Source organism: Tachysurus fulvidraco, chromosome 13 (genome assembly GCF_022655615.1).
Source record: "Tachysurus fulvidraco isolate hzauxx_2018 chromosome 13, HZAU_PFXX_2.0, whole genome shotgun sequence".
Classification (NCBI taxonomy): Eukaryota; Metazoa; Chordata; class Actinopteri; order Siluriformes; family Bagridae; genus Tachysurus; species Tachysurus fulvidraco.
This window is the reverse complement of record NC_062530.1, coordinates 25,675,644-25,692,587: the sequence shown is the minus strand read 5'-3', so window position 1 is coordinate 25,692,587 and position 16,944 is coordinate 25,675,644. Positions and strand designations below refer to the sequence as shown.

Here is a 16,944-nt window from a genome sequence, read left to right as displayed (position 1 = left end):
ACAAATAAGAAGAGAAGAGACAAAAAAGAGGAGACAAATAAGAAGAGAAGAGACAAAAAAGAAGAGACAAATAAGAAGAGACAAAAAAGAAGAGACAAATAAGAAGAGAAGAGACAAAAAAGGAGAAGAGACAAAAAAGAATAGAAGCTCATCAGTTTATTAATGCTATAATTCTTACATGACGTACTGCATGTATAAAGTGCTTCATGTTTATTTATGTGTAAAGGCATGATTATGTCTCAGTAAAGGAGGTGGTGTGTAAGAATGTGCAGGTTATTTTACAAAGCATTAATAAAGTCACTCTGCTGTAGTTTTATTAGTTTATTAATTTGTTTTCTTGTCACTTTATACATCTTTGTTGACTTAATTCAATAAACAAAAATGGCGACTAAAAGTCCGTGGTGCACTTCCGCTTCCGGTTGTGCTACGGACGTGTTTCCGTGTTAGAGCTGACGCGGCGTTAGAGTCGTTCCTATATCCCAGACCTGCGACGTGTCAGTATCTCACACACGCTTCAGACGCTTCCACACCAAGTCACAGGGAAACGGACATAATGCCAACCAAAGGCAGTAACAAGCAGCAGTCTGAGGAGGATTTACTTCTGCAGGACTTCAGCAGAAACCTTTCAGCTAAATCTACTGCACTGTTTTACGGGAACGCGCTGATTGTGTCCGCCATCCCGATGTGTAAGTCTACAGCTGGGCATGCTAACGGGCTAACGGGCTAACATGCTAATGTCTCTACTGCAACATTAACATCTAATGTTATTGCTGCAATTTCACTATTTCTCTCTCTCTCTCTCTCTCTCTCTCTCTCTCTCTCTCTCTCTCTCTCTCTCTCTCTCTCTCTCTCAGATATATATATATATATCTATAATCTCATTTATATGTAGGACATCATTATATTTGTTACACTAAATAGCAAAGTTTGTGTATTTGCTGTTTGTGTGCAATACAAAGTGGGAGATTGTAATAATACTACTAGTACTATTACTAATACTACTACTAATGCTACTAGTAATACTACTAGTATTACTTCTACTAATAATAATCCTACTAATACTATGCCTAATACTACTACTAATACTACTAATGCTACTAGTACTACTACCAGTGCTACTACTAATATTACTAGTAATATTACTAGTACTAATACTATGACAAATACTATTACTAGTACTAATGCTACTAGTAATACTACTAATGCTACTAGTACTATTACTAATGCTACTTGTACTACTACTAATGCTACTACTAATATTACTAGTACTACTACTAATACTACTAATGCTACTAGTACTACTACCAGTGCTACTACTAATATTACTATTAATATTACTAGTACTATTACTAATGCTACTTGTACTACTACTAATGCTACTACTATTACTAGTACTACTACTAATACTACTAATGCTACTAGTACTACTACCAGTGCTACTACTAATATTACTATTAATATTACTAGTACTAATACTATGGCAAATACCACTATTACTAATGCTACTAGTACTACTACCAGTGCTACTACTAATATTACTATTAATTTTACTAGTACTATTACTAATGCTACTTGTACTACTACTAATGCTACTACTAATATTACTAGTACTACTACTAATACTACTAATGCTACTAGTACTACTACCAGTGCTACTACTAATATTACTATTAATATTACTAGTACTACTACTAATACTATGGCAAATACCACTATTACTAATGCTACTAGTACTACTACCAGTGCTACTACTAATATTACTAGTGCTGCTACTAGTACTACTACTAATGCTACTAGTACAACTACTAACAAATATGGTGTGAAGCGTTTCATTAATAATTACAGTCTTAATTCAATTCAGATTTATTTGTATAACACTTTACAATTGACGTCGTCTCAGAGCAGCTTCACAGAACATAAACACAGAACAAAAGGTTTTTATAAAGAATGATATAAAGATTAATAGAATACAAAACTTCAAGATTAATATTAGATCTATTTAAATGTGTTTGTATTTATCACTAATGAACAAGTCTGAGGTGACTGTGGGGAGGAAAAACTCCTTTAGATGGAAGAGGAAGAATATGGGGTCAGAATTGTTTCGTTATTCTGAATAAATACACTATGATCCACAAATAAATATAAAGAGTTTCACAAATATTTTTACAAATTTCACAAAAAGAAATGAAATTCACAAATAAATAAAATGGGATTTGCAAAGAAAAAAAATATTTATAAATTGTATTTATTTGCGAATTGCTTCCTGCTCATTTGTGAATCGCGTTCTGTGCATTTGTGAATCACTGCACGCATTTGTGGATTGCGTTCTGTGCATTTGTGGATTTGAAACATTTCTAACGTCAAGAAGTGCACAAGAATCCACAAATAGGTGGACTCCGCCCACCGTCTCCTCTTTAGTATTACTTTTTAGTATCACTCCGTGAGGATCCTGAGGCATCTAGAGATCTACCAGCTCCAACTGGATCCAATAGATCCAATAGATCCTCACGGAGTCGCCTCGTCTCAGTGGAGGCCAAAACCTTCACCGCACGGAAGACGATCAGAAATGCAGCAAGTCACGTTGTTGTGTTTGTGATTGATTTTCAGACCAAACCGTTGTGTGCTGTTTGGCTCAGAATCCATCTTTCCTGAAGTGAAACCTTTCACTGTTTATTTTTTTTACATCTTTAAACTTTATCATCTTGCCTCATAATATAAATAAAGCACTGAATTATCGACGTATACAGACATTTTAGGAGCACAGTTAATAAATCGGGCGAGCCTTTGCTCACAAGAAGTGTTCAGTGTTTTAATCTTCAAAATGATAAACCTATAAACAAGTAAATATCACCAGTGAGCAGTCTGGGTGAAGATGGATTTATTTATTTATTTATTTATTTTATCCCGACAGGGCTTTTCTGGAGGATCTGGCACATGGACCTGGTGCAGTCTGCTGTTCTGTACGCCGTCATGACGCTAGTCAGCACGTACCTCGTGGCGTTCGCTTACAAGAACGTTAAATTCGTCCTCAAGCACAAGTAAGAGCCTTCACGAGTTTATCTGTAAACATTTTATTACAGGATTATTGAGACGTGAATCGGTGCTGCTGTGTTCTTGTGATTATTGTTCTGCTTTGGTTTTGTTTTGCCCCAGGGTCGCTCAGAAACGTGAAGACGCCGTCTCCAAGGAAGTGACCCGCAAACTGTCTGAGGCGGACAACCGCAAGATGTCCCGCAAAGAGAAGGACGAGAGGTAAAATAGTAGTCCGGGTTGCTCTGGTGGAGTGGGATGTATGTAGGATTTAACCCGATAGCACCAGGGAGTCGATAGAAGCCAAGATTGTGTCTGAGAGATTGTTAACAAAACGGAGGGCAGCTTACTATTAATTAACTCAGATTAAATTTGCATCTTGTTACTTTATTTATTTGTTTTTGTTTGTTTATTTGCCAAGCACATGTTTTTTTTGTTCTTCTTTTGAACTTCTTTTATTCTCAGAATAAATCTGAGCAGATCTGCAATTTCAGCTCTTTTTGAAGCTTTGAGACCCAGTTGTTAACTAAAACCACCACCAGGTGTCACTAGTGTGCACTGTTTGAATTGGCCGAATTTCAGTTAAACCTAAAACAGTGGGTAATTTTATTTTATTTTTTTATTCTATTTAATTTGGGTGACAGGATTCTGTGGAAGAAGAACGAGGTGGCGGATTACGAGGCCACGACTTTCTCCATCTTCTACAACAACACTCTGTTCCTCGTGCTGGTCATCATCGCCTCCTTCTTCCTGCTGAAGAACTTCAACCCAACAGTGTACGCGTCTTCTTTGTCTCTTTCCTGTCTTCTCTACAGCCGTATATGGTTCACTGGCATTCACGGTTCTTCATCCGTCCCTCTTATTCACAGTCTGATGGTTAAATCAAGATTTAAAAATAAATAAACTTGCTGAAGATTTTCGTTTTTTGTTTCCTACAGGAACTACATTCTGTCCATGAGCGCCTCATCTGGACTTATTGCTCTGCTGTCCACAGGCTCAAAGTGAGAGAGAGAGACCAGAGAAAATAAAATGGAGGGAGAAGAGGGTTGAACAACACAGAGAGAGAGTGAGTGTGTGTGAGAGGGCGGGCGAGTGTGTGTGAGAGGGCGGGCGGGCGAGTGTGTGTGTGTGTGTGTGAGAGAGAGAGTGAGTGTGTCCAGGTCCAGTAAACAGGGTGCAGGAGACTTTATCATTTCATCAGTGGACTTTCATGAAATTCATGATCCTTGTGATACCGAGGAGTCGTTTCTGACTCTTTCACTTTTTATACCAATAAACGAGTGTAAACCCTGACCCTTAAACCAGCCTCGATTTCTCCTTCTTTCTTTGTTTCTCATGAACATTTTAATTAATAAATCTTCTGCTTGTCATGTAAGGGATTAAACGCTTCACCTTATTTACATCTGTCCCACACTTCAGTTCCTTGCCTCCTTGCATATTAAAGAAGCCCGTAATCAACATGGTTTTAGGACACCAGAGAAAAGGTGTGACTCATCCAAATGTTTATAGACAGCAATATATGGACATATGAAGTCAGCACCACTTACACTTACCAATATTCATGGATGGATCGAAGGCGGAAAATGGCGTAGCTGCAGCGACGGTGACTGGACATCAACAGTATGGAACTAGAATTCCAAAAGCCTGTGCTTTGCTCTTAGCTTTGGAACACATTGATCATTTCCAACTGAAGAACACTATCATTTTTTTACGGATTCTAAATCGTGCCTTCAAGCGACGGAAGCCTTGGAACATGACCGTCCGTCGATTGATACTATTTTAACCAAAGTCGATCATCTGCAGAATCAAGCCTATAATGTCAATTTTTGTTGGATTCCAGGACATGTTGGACATTCAGGAAATGAGTGAGTTGATACAGCTGCAAAGAAAGCCTTAAGGCAGACTGTGACAGGATGCCAAATTCCTCCCTCGGAATATAGACCTATCATCAATGACTATGTACAAGTATAAGTGTATAAGTGGCAAGAGGAATGGAATACATGGTCGAACAACAAACTGTTTGAAATACACCCTGAAATTACTAACAGGTCTCTTATACCTATGAGATCAAGATTCGATCAGATGACCGTAACCAGATGACACATGAATACCTGCTGAAAGGAGAAGACCCCATTCAGTGCTCATACTGCAGCATTCCCCTTACTGTCAAGCACATAATGACCACAGAAGGTTATTTTATGAGGCCAATTCATTTAAAGAGCTATTTTACAAGGTTTCATCAGAAAAAGTTTTAGAGTTCCTGTCAGAAATGAAATTTTTTACATAAATATAAGTTGTCTATATTTGTCTATATTTATTGCTTTGTGATTTTAGGTTATTTTAGTTCTTATTAACCGTTCTTGCCTCAGTAGCTGACATGGCAGTAAATTATAGCACCTAATCACCTACATCTTTCCCTGTAACTGACACCGGAGACTCCTTCCTTAAATGTCATCTAAACAGTTATATATTACAGAAAACCTCACCGTATCAGAAACCTCTCGGTTTGGGAGACCAATAGGAGACCAGTCAGAGACCAATTAATGACCAATCAGAGACCAATTGGAGACCAATCGGAGACCAATCAGAGACCAGTCAGAGACCAATCAATGACCAATCAGAGACCAATTAGAGACCAATCGGAGACCAATCAGAGACCAATCAATGACCAATCAGAGACCAATTAGAGACCAATCAATGACCAATCAGAGACCAATCAGAGACCAATCAGAGACCAATTAGAGACCAATTAGAGACCAATCAGAGACCAATCAGAGGCCAAACAGAGACCAGTCAGAGGCCAATCGGAGACCAGTCAGAGACCAATCAGAGACCAATCGGAGACCAGTCAGAGACCAGTCAGAGACCAATTAATGACCAATCAGAAACCAATCGGAGACCAGTCAGAGACCAGAGACCAATCGGAGACCAGTCAGAGACCAATCAGAGACCAGTCAGAGACCAATTAGAGACCAATCAGAGACCAATTAGAGCCCAGTCAGACTGGGTTCTGTTGAATGCTGAGGTAAAAAGCCTTCGTTTAATTAAGGAGACATGAATGTGTCAGACAAACAAGAATAAAAACTGAACACAGAGTTTTTCATTTGTTTTTATTTCAGGCATATAATCAGATCTGTGTGTGAAATCTATATATATATAATGTACAGAAGCCACTGTGGGGTTAAAGTGATGCACATGACATGACTTATTAATACTATAACATGTCCTTTGTAAAACTATCTCACTCCCACACAGTTGTTATTGGACTCGTGTGATGATGCAAAAGCCCTGCGAGTCATAAGCGTGTTATAAAGGCACTCGGTCCAGAGGTCCGCTGTAGCGACATGACAGAACAGAGTGACGTGTGGATTGTGTGTGCTGTTTGTGTTTGCTTTTAACTTTACATTTGGTTTCCTGTGGTCTGTACTGTCTAAGTGCTCTCATCTGGTTTGATGATGATGATGATGATGATGATGATGATATGAAGAAGCGTCACTGACATTTTTCCGTATTATATTTTGGTTCCGTTTCACTGTGACATGTAGCTTTCGTGTAGATCTTCATCGCGTAGCTGTTAACATCATGATGTATCTATCCAAGAGCATCATCATGATGTATGTACCAAAGTTCCTCCCATAGCTAGTGAGGATTCGGATGTCTTTAACCCCTGTTTATTAAACTGACTCCTTACACAACATGATGTTTACAAGAAAGTGACTCCAAAAGGTTTGAACAAAACTAAACAGTGTTTATCAAAATTATTTTGACCGTGATATCTGACAGGTCCCCCCCCCAAACCACCCCCCCAACCAATATACACAGAAAACACATGAATACTGTTTACTATGACACAAATAACTTAATGTGAGAAGTTAATAACCTTGGGCAATGTGTGTGTGTGTGTGTGTGTGTGTGTGTGTGTGTGTGTGTGTGTGGTGCATGAGAGAGAGAGAGAATTGAGTGTGAGAGAGAGTTGGGGGAATTAAATGAGAGAGAACTCTACACCGTGACGATAGAACCATACCCCACAGAAAGAGAAAGTAGAGCGCGCGCCTGGCGCGTTCGCGCGCAGCCGCGCGCCCTGCCGCGTGCGCGCGCCGCGGCCTGCGCGCAGCGCGCGCCTGCGCGCGCCTCGCCTGCGCGCGCGCCCGCTGCGCGCGCGGCATGCGCGCGCGCCTCGCCTCTCGCGCGCGCCTGCGCGGGCGCTCCCGCGCGCGCGCTCGCTGCGCGCGCGCTTCGCCTGCGCGCGCGCGCGCGCGCGCGCGCGCGCGCTGCGCGCGCGCCGCCCGCTGCGCGCCGCGCGCGCCCCCGCGTGCGCCCGCCTTGCCAGCGCGCGCCCGCGCGCGCGCCTTGCCTCTGCGCCCCCCGCGCGCGCCCCCTGCCGCGCGCGCGCGCCTTCCCTGCGCGCCGCCCCGCGCGCGCCGCCGCGCGCGCGCCTCCTCGCGCGCGCCCGCGCGAGCCCCGCCGCGAGGCTGCCTGCGCGCGCGCGCCGCTCCTCGCGCCTCGCGCGCGCGCGCGGGAGCCCCGGCGCCCGGTGAGAGCGCGCCTTGTGGCGCGCGCGCGCGCGCCTTGCGATCTGCGCCCGCGCGCGCCGCCTCCGCTGTGCCTCCGCCCCGCGCGCGCGCCTCCGCGCGTAGCCTCCCCGCCGTGCGCGCGCGCCCGCGCGCGCCCCGCGTGCCTCGCGCCGCTCGCGCGCGCCTCCGCGCGTGCTCGGCGCCGCGTGCGCGCGCGCGCCGGGCGCCGCGCGCGCGCCGCCCGCGCGCTCCCGCGCCCGCGCGCGCGCGCCCGAGTGCGCGCGCGCCTTGCCTGCGTGGGGAGAATTGAATGAGAGAGAAAGATAGAGAGAGAACATTTTTTGTCTATAATTATTTATGGCTTTCCGACTTGAGTGAGTTTAAATATCTACATTATGTGTTTACATGAACGATCTGAATTCTATTCGATCACAATTGTGAATGAACAGTTTTAAATCTTTTAGATATTTACACGCACGCGCACAAGCGTGTCAGGGTCACCACGAGCAGAAGCGCACGAGACTCGTCAGGCGTTCCTGTCAGCGTGTTAGCATGTTAGCATGATGTCCAACCACACTTTACTGTCGCGTCTCGTTTTAAATCATTCCCGTCTCCTTAACACGTACAATTCAGACACGTTGCGAGACAGAGAAATTATTCCCGCAGTCTTATATTTATTTATTTTTGACTTCGATATTCACACGAAATTTAATAATATTTTACAATGTTAAAAAACTTTTCCTCGTTGCCTAATTATATATTTATATATATTATTGCAGAAATACGCCTCAACATCGTGTGGTATCATTCGGTTATTTGTTAAATAATTGAAAATATCTAATAGGAACTTTGTATGGAGGCGCCGTGGCGTCCAACGGCTCGACCGCTCACGTGCGACATTTCTAAACTAAAAATAACGGGATTAAAAAGGTTTACATGCAAATTTTGATTATATCGGAAAGATTATACGAGTGCGTATCGTTTCGTTTAGATTGCTCTCTATTGCAAATAAACAGGATTAAAATGCGAAAAGCGAATGTAATCTTTTTTTATTATTTTTATTTTATTTTATTCCAATTAGACTATTAATCAGATTATCATAACGACGGATTATTAGTCTGCATGTAAATATAGCTATTGTATCCAGTTGTGCTTTAATCCTAATAAGCAAACAGATATTAGGTTGAAAAAGCTTACAGGAACCCAGGAGTCAAAGCTTTCACTGTGTTTGCTGGTTGTTTAAGATGCACTATTTACATATTTAAGTTCATTCTACAATGCTGTATATCTGGAATATAATCTGATGAGTTTAGTCTGAAAACATCATCCGGATTCGCGGCCGTCACGAGATCCGGCTTCGGGTTTTACAGCTCAGAAGCCATACAGTTTTTTCTGCCAAAAGCGCAACGTGATCATTGTCACACTATCTAAAAAAAGAGAAAGAAAGGGAACAGGCTTTCTTTAATCAGATGCAAATTACTAATGCGAGCTTTCGTTAAGCAGGTAAAGACCGGGTACGGATGCATGGAACGGGACACCTTGTTCCTCTTCAGCTGAGCGAAAGCCAGGCTGAAGTTCTCCCGTTCCTAACAGCAGAGTCAGACATGCTCCACACTTCCAGCCTCTACAATCTCCAGGTCTCCAGTACATCCCTTGGCTCAAAGCCCACCGAGCAGAAGACACGTGAGGATCGGGGACAATTCCGAAGGTCGGAGTAGGGTGTCGGCGGTGCGGCTCTCGGAGCACGACGTTCGCTTGCTTCGTGAAGATTTGTGATTTTGTGCGTATTTATGTATTTATTCCACAGACGGTGTTTGACATCATGGTGATGTGTAGCTGTTGAATTAGTAAGGGGCACTGGGGGGCATGCACAAACAGGACACGAGCGAGGCTAGACGAAGCGAGGCAAGGCGAGGCGAGGCTCTCTCACAGATCCCTTTGACAGAGCAAACCCAGGAAGATGAGAAGGAGGAGAAGGAGGAGGAGGAGAGAGGTGTTCAGATTCAGGAAATGCACCAGGATGATGTAACCCAAACCCCTACGAGCGATAGTCCTTCTTAGTGTACGGCCTGTTTCCAAGTATGTGGTCAATCTCGGTCACTATATGGGACGTCATCTTGGGTAGAACCTGAGTGAGACATGTGAGAATAATTCTAGGAGCTCTGAGATCTAGAATTTCTCATTTAACGTCATGAGACAACGTGTGAAACAACAGCTCATTTTCTCACTGATGTTATAGCAGCTTAAAACAGTCTTTTCTTCAGCAGACTCTCTCTTCTTTCATTTGCACTTCTCGTGATACGGATAAACCACAATGGGCAATCTGCTCTGCCCTGAAGATGGCAGGAAGTTTATACTGGAGTAACAGTGCAGAGTTACATCAGTATTAAACCATACCATTAATATTAAATAAATATCTCATTACACAAAACTTCACTAGATCAACGATTACAAAAAAAGAGCAATGATTCACATATTATGCATCTGGTTGGGAATCTGTCATGGAGTGTGTGTGTGTGTGTGTGTGTGTGTGTGTGTGTGTGTGTGTGTGTGTGTCTGTGTGTGTGTGTGCTTGTGTGTGCGTAAGTGTGTGTGTGTGTATGTGTGCGTGTATGTGCGTGTATGTGTGTGTGTGTGCTTGTGTGTGAGTGTGTGTGCTTGTGTGTGAGTGTATATGTGCGTATGTGTATGTGTGTGTGCACGCGCGTGTGTGTGTGCGTGTATGTATGTGTGTGTGTGCGTGTGTGTGCGTGTATGTGTGTGTGTGCTTGTGTGTGCGTAAGTGTGTGTGTGTGTATATGTGCGTATGTGTATGTGTGTGCATGCGTGTGTGTGTGCGTGTAAGTATGTGTGTGTGTGTCTGTGTGTATGTATGTGTGTGTGTGTGTGTGTGTGTGTGTGTGTGTGTGTGTGTGTGTGTGTGTGTGTGTGTGTGTGTGTGTGTGTGTGTGTGTGTGTGTGTGTGTGTGTGTGTGTGTGTGTGTGTGTGTGTGTGTGTGTGTGTGTGTGTACTGACCTGAATGGCTCCCAGGTTTTCTGTTAGCTGTTCTGGGTTAGAAGTTCCTAAAAGAACCGAACTCACTCCTTCGTTCCTCAGACACCAGGCTAATACACAAAACAAACACAACTATTTTGTGATGGTCATTAAAGCAACAATTAAAGATGAAGTTTGACCTTTGTGTCTTCCCGAGTACTAAGCATTGAAGTCACTGCTGTTGTTCTGGGATTGAACACTAGGGGATGCAAAAGAGCTGTAAATGCATGACAGGTCAAAACTAGATGTTAAATCCTCAGTGTATCTGTCTGTCCTCAGCTGCACTTAACAGTCACACTGTTCTGCTAATAAATCCATGCACAGGACAGCTATCACACACAGAGGGGCTTCTTAACTCACACACACACACACACACACACACACACACACACACACACACACACACACACACACACACACAGTGTTTATACACACACACACACACACACACACACACACACACACACACACACACACACACACACACACACACACACACACACAGAGGGTCTTCTTAACTCTCACACACCATACACACTACACAATACACACACACACACACACACACACACACCACACACCACACACACACACACACACACACACACACCACCCACACCACACCCGCCCACAGGGGTCTTCTTAACTCCCACCCACACACACACACACCACACACACACCACCACACACACACCACCACCACACACCACACCACACCACACACCACACACAGAGGGTCTTTTCTTAACTCCCACTCTCTATCACACACACACACACACACACACACACACACACACACACACACACAGAGGGTTTTCTTAACTCTCTCACACACACACACACACACACACACACACACACACACACACACACACACACACACACAGAGGGTCTTCTTAACTCACACACACACACACACACACACACACACACACACACACACACACACACACACACACACACACACACACACACACACACACACACACCTACAAAACAGCTCCTTATTGGTTCTTTGGATGATTCTTGGTTCCTTGTTTCTTGTTAGTTTGATGGTTTGTCTTGCATTAATGTCTTTAAGTGTTGTGATATGAGCCTTTTTATCAACCCACCTCTAATTGGTGGACTAAAATCCCTTAGTATATTTTCAGGATTTTATCTGGACAGGAGGCAGGAGAATGGAGGGAGGAAGGACAGGAGGACAGAGTGACTCTCACCTACAGCCAGCTGTGGCAGAGTGCAGCCGAGCCTCTCAGCGATGTGAGATAACTCCTTCAGCTTAGCCTGCTGCTTCCTCCCATCCTCACTGAAGATCTTCTCCTTCAGCCACTGGTATGACTAGAGAGAGAGAGAGAGAGAGAGAGAGAGAGAGAGAGAGAGAGAGAGAGAGAGAGAGAGAGAGAGAGAGAGACAGACAGACAGACAGACAGACAGACAGACAGAAGGGAGACAGACAGACAGAAGGGAGACAGAGAAAGAGAGAGAGAGTGAGAGAGAGACAGAGGGAGAGACAGACAGATAGAGCGAGAGACAGACAGAGAGAGAGACAGAGAAAGTGAGACAGACAGACAGACAGAGAGAGAAAGAGAGAGAGACAGAGAAAGAGAGAGAGACAGACAGAGAGACAGACAGAGAGAGAGTGAGACAGACAGCCTGTAAAGCAGAGCTACTGAATGTGACATCATCAATAGTACCAGAAGTCAGAACTAACTGCTGGATTCTGATTGGTTAGAAGCTGCAGCTCACAGGTTTACATGACAACAGGAACTAAGCGACATTAAAGGTTACTACAAACAGATAAACTAAAGAACAACTAAAGAAGTGATAACGGCAGCAGTAAACGACAGGATGTGCTGCGACAGGAGGTGTGTTTTATTCCTGACGTCTGTTATAATCTTGTGTTGATATTCATTTCCTTTCTGCACCTTCATTGAAGCTCTGGAGGATTCTGGGATGCCATTTTCATACTTTCCGGTGATGATTCCACAGGCGAGGGGCGACCATGTCATGGCTCCTACGCCTGCACACACACACACACACAAGCACACACACAAGCACACACACAAGCACACACACAAGCACACACACACACACACACACACACACACACACACACACACACACACACACACACACACACACACACACACACACACACACACACACACACACACACACACACCGCACACACTATCTATTTTGTGAAGCAAAAATCAAATAAAAAATTCACCAACGGAGAAATGGAGAGAATTTATTCAGAAGATAGAAGGTGACAAAACAAACGAGGAGATGAACGAGTGACACCTGCCTATCTTGTGGTAGAGCTCGGGCAACTGCACCTCCACTTTCTCCCTCTGAAAGAGGTGATACTCGGCCTGTTCGCACACTGGGGGGATGAGGTTAAACTGCCTTGCCACTGAGTACGCTTCCTGTACACAGAGAGAGAGAGTGAGTGAGAGAGAGACAGAGAGAGAGAGAGAGAGAGAGAGAGAGAGAGAGAGAGAGAGAGAGAACGAGACAGAGAGAGAGAGAGAGAGAGAGAGAGAGAGAGAGAGAGAGAGAGAGAGAGAGAGAGAGAGAGAGAGAGAGAGAGAGAGAGACAGAGAGAGAGAACGAGAGAGAGAGAGAGACAGAGAGAGAACGAGACAGAGAGAGAGAAAGAGAGAAAGAGACAGAGAGAGAGAGAGAGAGAGACAGAGAGAGAGAACGAGACAGAGAGAGAGAGAGAGAGAGAGAGAGAGACAGAGGAGGATTTTTGATTTTTAAATACTCAGCTGTATAATAAGTCAAATAAATTACAATACAATGTTAAAAACGAGCACACTTTTTCTAAAAGGTTTCGTGTAAAAGGTTGTTAAAAATTAGCTCATCATCATCATCAATAACAGATAAGCATTTGCTAACACCATTTCAAGCATAAAGCGCTCAAAATCATTCATTGCTTTAAAAAAAAATTAAAATCAATTTTGACTCTAGCTTTCACTAGAGCCTTAAAAAACAGAAGTGGGACTGATCAATCCTGTCTTCTCTATTTTGTTTTTCGACTCATATAGATGGCCATTTTTGCCTCTCCAACATAAAATTGATCAGTTCCCATTTCGTTTTTCTCTTTTTTTATAGCCCAAGCCCCAAAGATAAAACCTACCTGGGACCATGTTTCACTAAAAGAGATAAAAGTGCTTTCAGCAGCTCGAACAGAGGGTTAAGTCTTTTGCCAATGTAAAAAACATGAAAAACAGTTTCTGTTTCTGTGCAAAAAGGACAAGTCTTTAAAACATCAGGGTTTAACTTGGAGATTAAAACGTTAACCCCCACCGCCCCATGTAAAATCCTCCACTGTAAATCACCCGCTCGCTTTCTTAGTGGTAATTTATAAAAAACTCTCCATGTCGGTTTAGTGTCGTCTAAAACCCCCAGCTTGTCCCTCCACACAGTGTCTTTCCTCCCATCCAGCTTTCTTTTGTTTACAGTTTTCACACAACATTTGTATATTTCCTTTCCTTTTGCTTCATAAATTGGTAAAACGTGTCTTTTTTCTGTATCGAGGTACAAACCATTAAAACCATGAAGCTTCGGTAAAAGTTCCAGTTCTGGGAAAGGGTCGCCTTTATCGGGTGTTTCGGTCCCTTCGTGGTACTCCTTCAATAGAAGCAGTTCTTCTTTCGACAACTTGTTGATCCATTTGTTGATGTTGCTTTCCATATGTCGCAGTGATCGTAGCCCGAGTTCTTTGGCCACTGCTTTCGTGTCCTTGAAGTCTGGTCCTGACAGTGCCACCAGTCCCTCAAGGTCCGTGAAGTTCTGGCCACACCAGGGTTTGGTGAGGCCTGCAGAAGGTGATCGGTGATGTACAGTCGTCACCATACTCCTACCCACTAAACGGCTCTTCTAGGAGCCCACTACCAGATGACAAACAAACCACTCCGCCGGGGCCTTGGGATCCACGTTCGAACAGAGTCCATGTTTTAAATACACTTTTATAAAAAACAGACATGTTAGAAACATTTAAAACACTGGGGTCCATTAAAAATAAAGTGCGATCACAATTAAAACCATTGACTTTTTGCAGAATAAAACTCATAAAATCTCTCCATATCAGGGAATCAGACCCGATCAGGTATTTTTGTATGGTTTGAAAACGGAAAGTTGCAATTCTGCTCCGGATATCTATAAGTCCCTGCCCTCCTTCATCCTTAGGGAGGAAGAGAACGCACTGAGGGACCCAGTGTAATTTGTCCCATACAAAATTAACTAATGCTGCCTGAATTTTTTCAACAAGGCCTGTGGGGGGCTCCAGGCAGGCTAAACGATGCCACAGTGTAGAGGCTACTAAATTGTTGGCCACCAGCACTCTCCCTCTAAGTGACATATTTGGTTTAAGCCATTCCCATTTTTTTAATTTGCCTTTTATTTTTTCCAATACTCCTTCCCAGTTTTTCTTTTCATCATTTAAAAAGATCCCTAAGTATCTGAAATCTCTTGTCCAGTCTAGTCCATTTGTTAATTTAGGTAGGCCGACGGTCCAGTTCCCTACCGCTATGGCTTCACTTTTTTTCCAGTTTACCTTTGACGAGGAAACTTGACTAAAATCAGCAACAACACTTTCTAAAACCTTGATATCATTTTGATTTTGTATTAAAACCATAACATCGTCGGCATACGCAGATAAAACATGTGGAGCATTAAAACCAGGAAGAATAAAACCATTTAAAGACATTCGCAATCTGTGCAAAAACGGTTCGATTGATAGAGTATATAACATACCTGATAGCGAGCAACCTTGTCTGATTCCCCGATTTACATTAAAAGGAGCGCTTAACCCTCCGTTGATCTTGAGTACACTTTCAGCATCCTGGTACATCACCTTTATCATTGCTATAAGGCCGGGGTTGAGACCAAAAGCCCCTAGAGTTTCCCAGAGGTATTGGTGCTCAACCCTGTCAAAAGCTTTTTCTTGATCCAGCGAAATCAGACCAAGATCATTTGCCAATGAGCTGGAGACGTCCAAAATGTCCCGAATCAGAGAAACGTTATCAATGATAGATCTATTGGGTACACAGTAAGTCTGGTCTACGTGAATTATGGAGTCCATAACATTCCTGAGACGGTACGCCAGCGCTTTCGACATGATCTTGTAGTCCGTGCATAATAGTGACACTGGACGCCAGTTCTTGAGGTCTTGCAGATCACCTTTTTTGGGCAGAAGTGTGAGTACGGCCCTCCGGCTGCTTTCGGTGAGAACTTCTAGCAGGTCTTCCCCCAGTTCCTGCCAGAAAAACTTGAAGAATTCCGCTGGCAGGCCGTCTATACCTGGTGCTTTCCCTCCTGCCATTGTGTTCAGGGCAGCCTGCAGCTCCTCTAGAACCAGCGGACCATCCAGTGCAGCATTCTCCTCAGGGGGGACCTTTGGGAGCCCTCTGTGAAAAACCTCTAGTAGTTCTTGATCGTCACTGTACTTGTTGTCATACAGATCCCTGTAGAACTGTGTGGCGTACCGTCTGATGTCACTAGTGTGGGTTATGTTTTGACCGTCTACTGTCCGTAGTGTGTGCATGAGTCTGCTCTGTCCGTTCTTCTTCTCCAAACCGAAGAAGTACCGTGAGGGGGCATCAATTTCGTTGACGCCCTTGAAGCGAGAACGGACGAGAGCTGTGCTTTTGTGCCCAATAGATCTGCCATTAAAGCTTTTTTTGCCTTGAGGTTCTCAAAAGGTCCTCTATTTCCTGTGGACTCAGTCAAGGCCTGGAGTTCCACAATATCTATCTCCAGCTCTCTTAATGACTTGGTGATGTCACTTGTGACGTTGGCAGTGTACTCCTGACAGAGCTGCTGGATTAAAATCTTCCCATGGTCCCACCACTGTCTATAGGAGGAGAAATCTCTCTTTTCTTTTCTAAAAGAGGTCCAGAAAAATCTAAAAGACTCAATAAAATTAGCATCATTCAGCAAAGAAACATTAAAATGCCAGTACGCACTTCTATGTTTAAAATTTGCAATAAAAACTCTGCATCTGACTAAAAAGTGATCCGAGAAACTAACAGGTGTCATTTGGCTAGTTTTAAAAACATTGAAATTATGTTTAAAACAATAAAACCTGTCTAGTCTAGCTAGCGAAATAAAATCGTCTCTGCAATGTACCCATGTGTATTGTCTCTCGTTCCCGTGTTGCCTTCTCCACACATCTACCAGATCATGGGTTTTTATCAGACGTGTAAGTATATGCTTCGATGCTGCGTGGGGTTCTGTGTGGTTTCTATCCATCAAATCATTTTGAGTGCAGTTAAAATCTCCTCCTAAAAACAGATAGTCTTTAAAATCACAACTGGATAAAAGTTCACATAATTTACTTAAAAGCAAAACTCGTTC

General features: G+C 43.5%; 2 protein-coding genes across 5 annotated transcripts in view; one reads left to right on the top strand and one right to left on the bottom strand.

The window, feature by feature from the left end:
* Positions 1–464: 464 nt before the first annotated feature.
* Positions 465–4,331, top strand: ssr3 (signal sequence receptor, gamma). Its single transcript, XM_027161262.2, has 5 exons — positions 465–686; positions 2,912–3,038; positions 3,154–3,252; positions 3,675–3,806; positions 3,969–4,331. The coding sequence occupies exons 1-5, from the start codon at positions 554–556 to the stop codon at positions 4,033–4,035; spliced, it is 558 nt and encodes a 185-aa protein (XP_027017063.1). The 5' UTR covers positions 465–553; the 3' UTR covers positions 4,036–4,331.
* A 4,657-nt stretch (positions 4,332–8,988) lies between these two features.
* The window catches only part of kcnab1a (potassium voltage-gated channel subfamily A regulatory beta subunit 1a), a 127,404-nt gene continuing 119,448 nt past the window's right edge, over positions 8,989–16,944 (bottom strand). For 3 of the 4 annotated variants that reach the window (XM_047822708.1, XM_047822709.1, XM_047822707.1), the window contains 5 exons: positions 12,887–13,007; positions 12,504–12,598; positions 11,796–11,916; positions 10,561–10,649; positions 8,989–9,672 (listed from right to left, as the gene is read on the bottom strand). In XM_047822708.1, coding sequence (XP_047678664.1) covers positions 9,583–9,672; positions 10,561–10,649; positions 11,796–11,916; positions 12,504–12,598; positions 12,887–13,007 — 516 coding nt within the window. In that variant the 3' untranslated portion in view covers positions 8,989–9,582. The remainder of the gene's footprint in view (positions 9,673–10,560; positions 10,650–11,795; positions 11,917–12,503; positions 12,599–12,886; positions 13,008–16,944) is intronic. The other variant, XR_007144747.1, reaches the window with a different exon arrangement.

Excerpts from the sequence above, each read along its gene's own strand:
- ssr3 (XM_027161262.2), top strand. The coding sequence starts at position 554 with ATGCCAACCAAAGGCAGTAACAAGCAGCAGTCTGAGGAGGATTTACTT. Across the intron at positions 3,039-3,153 it reads AAATTCGTCCTCAAGCACAA|GGTCGCTCAGAAACGTGAAG; the intron begins GTAAGAGCCTTC and ends GTTTTGCCCCAG. Across the intron at positions 3,807-3,968 it reads AAGAACTTCAACCCAACAGT|GAACTACATTCTGTCCATGA; the intron begins GTACGCGTCTTC and ends TGTTTCCTACAG.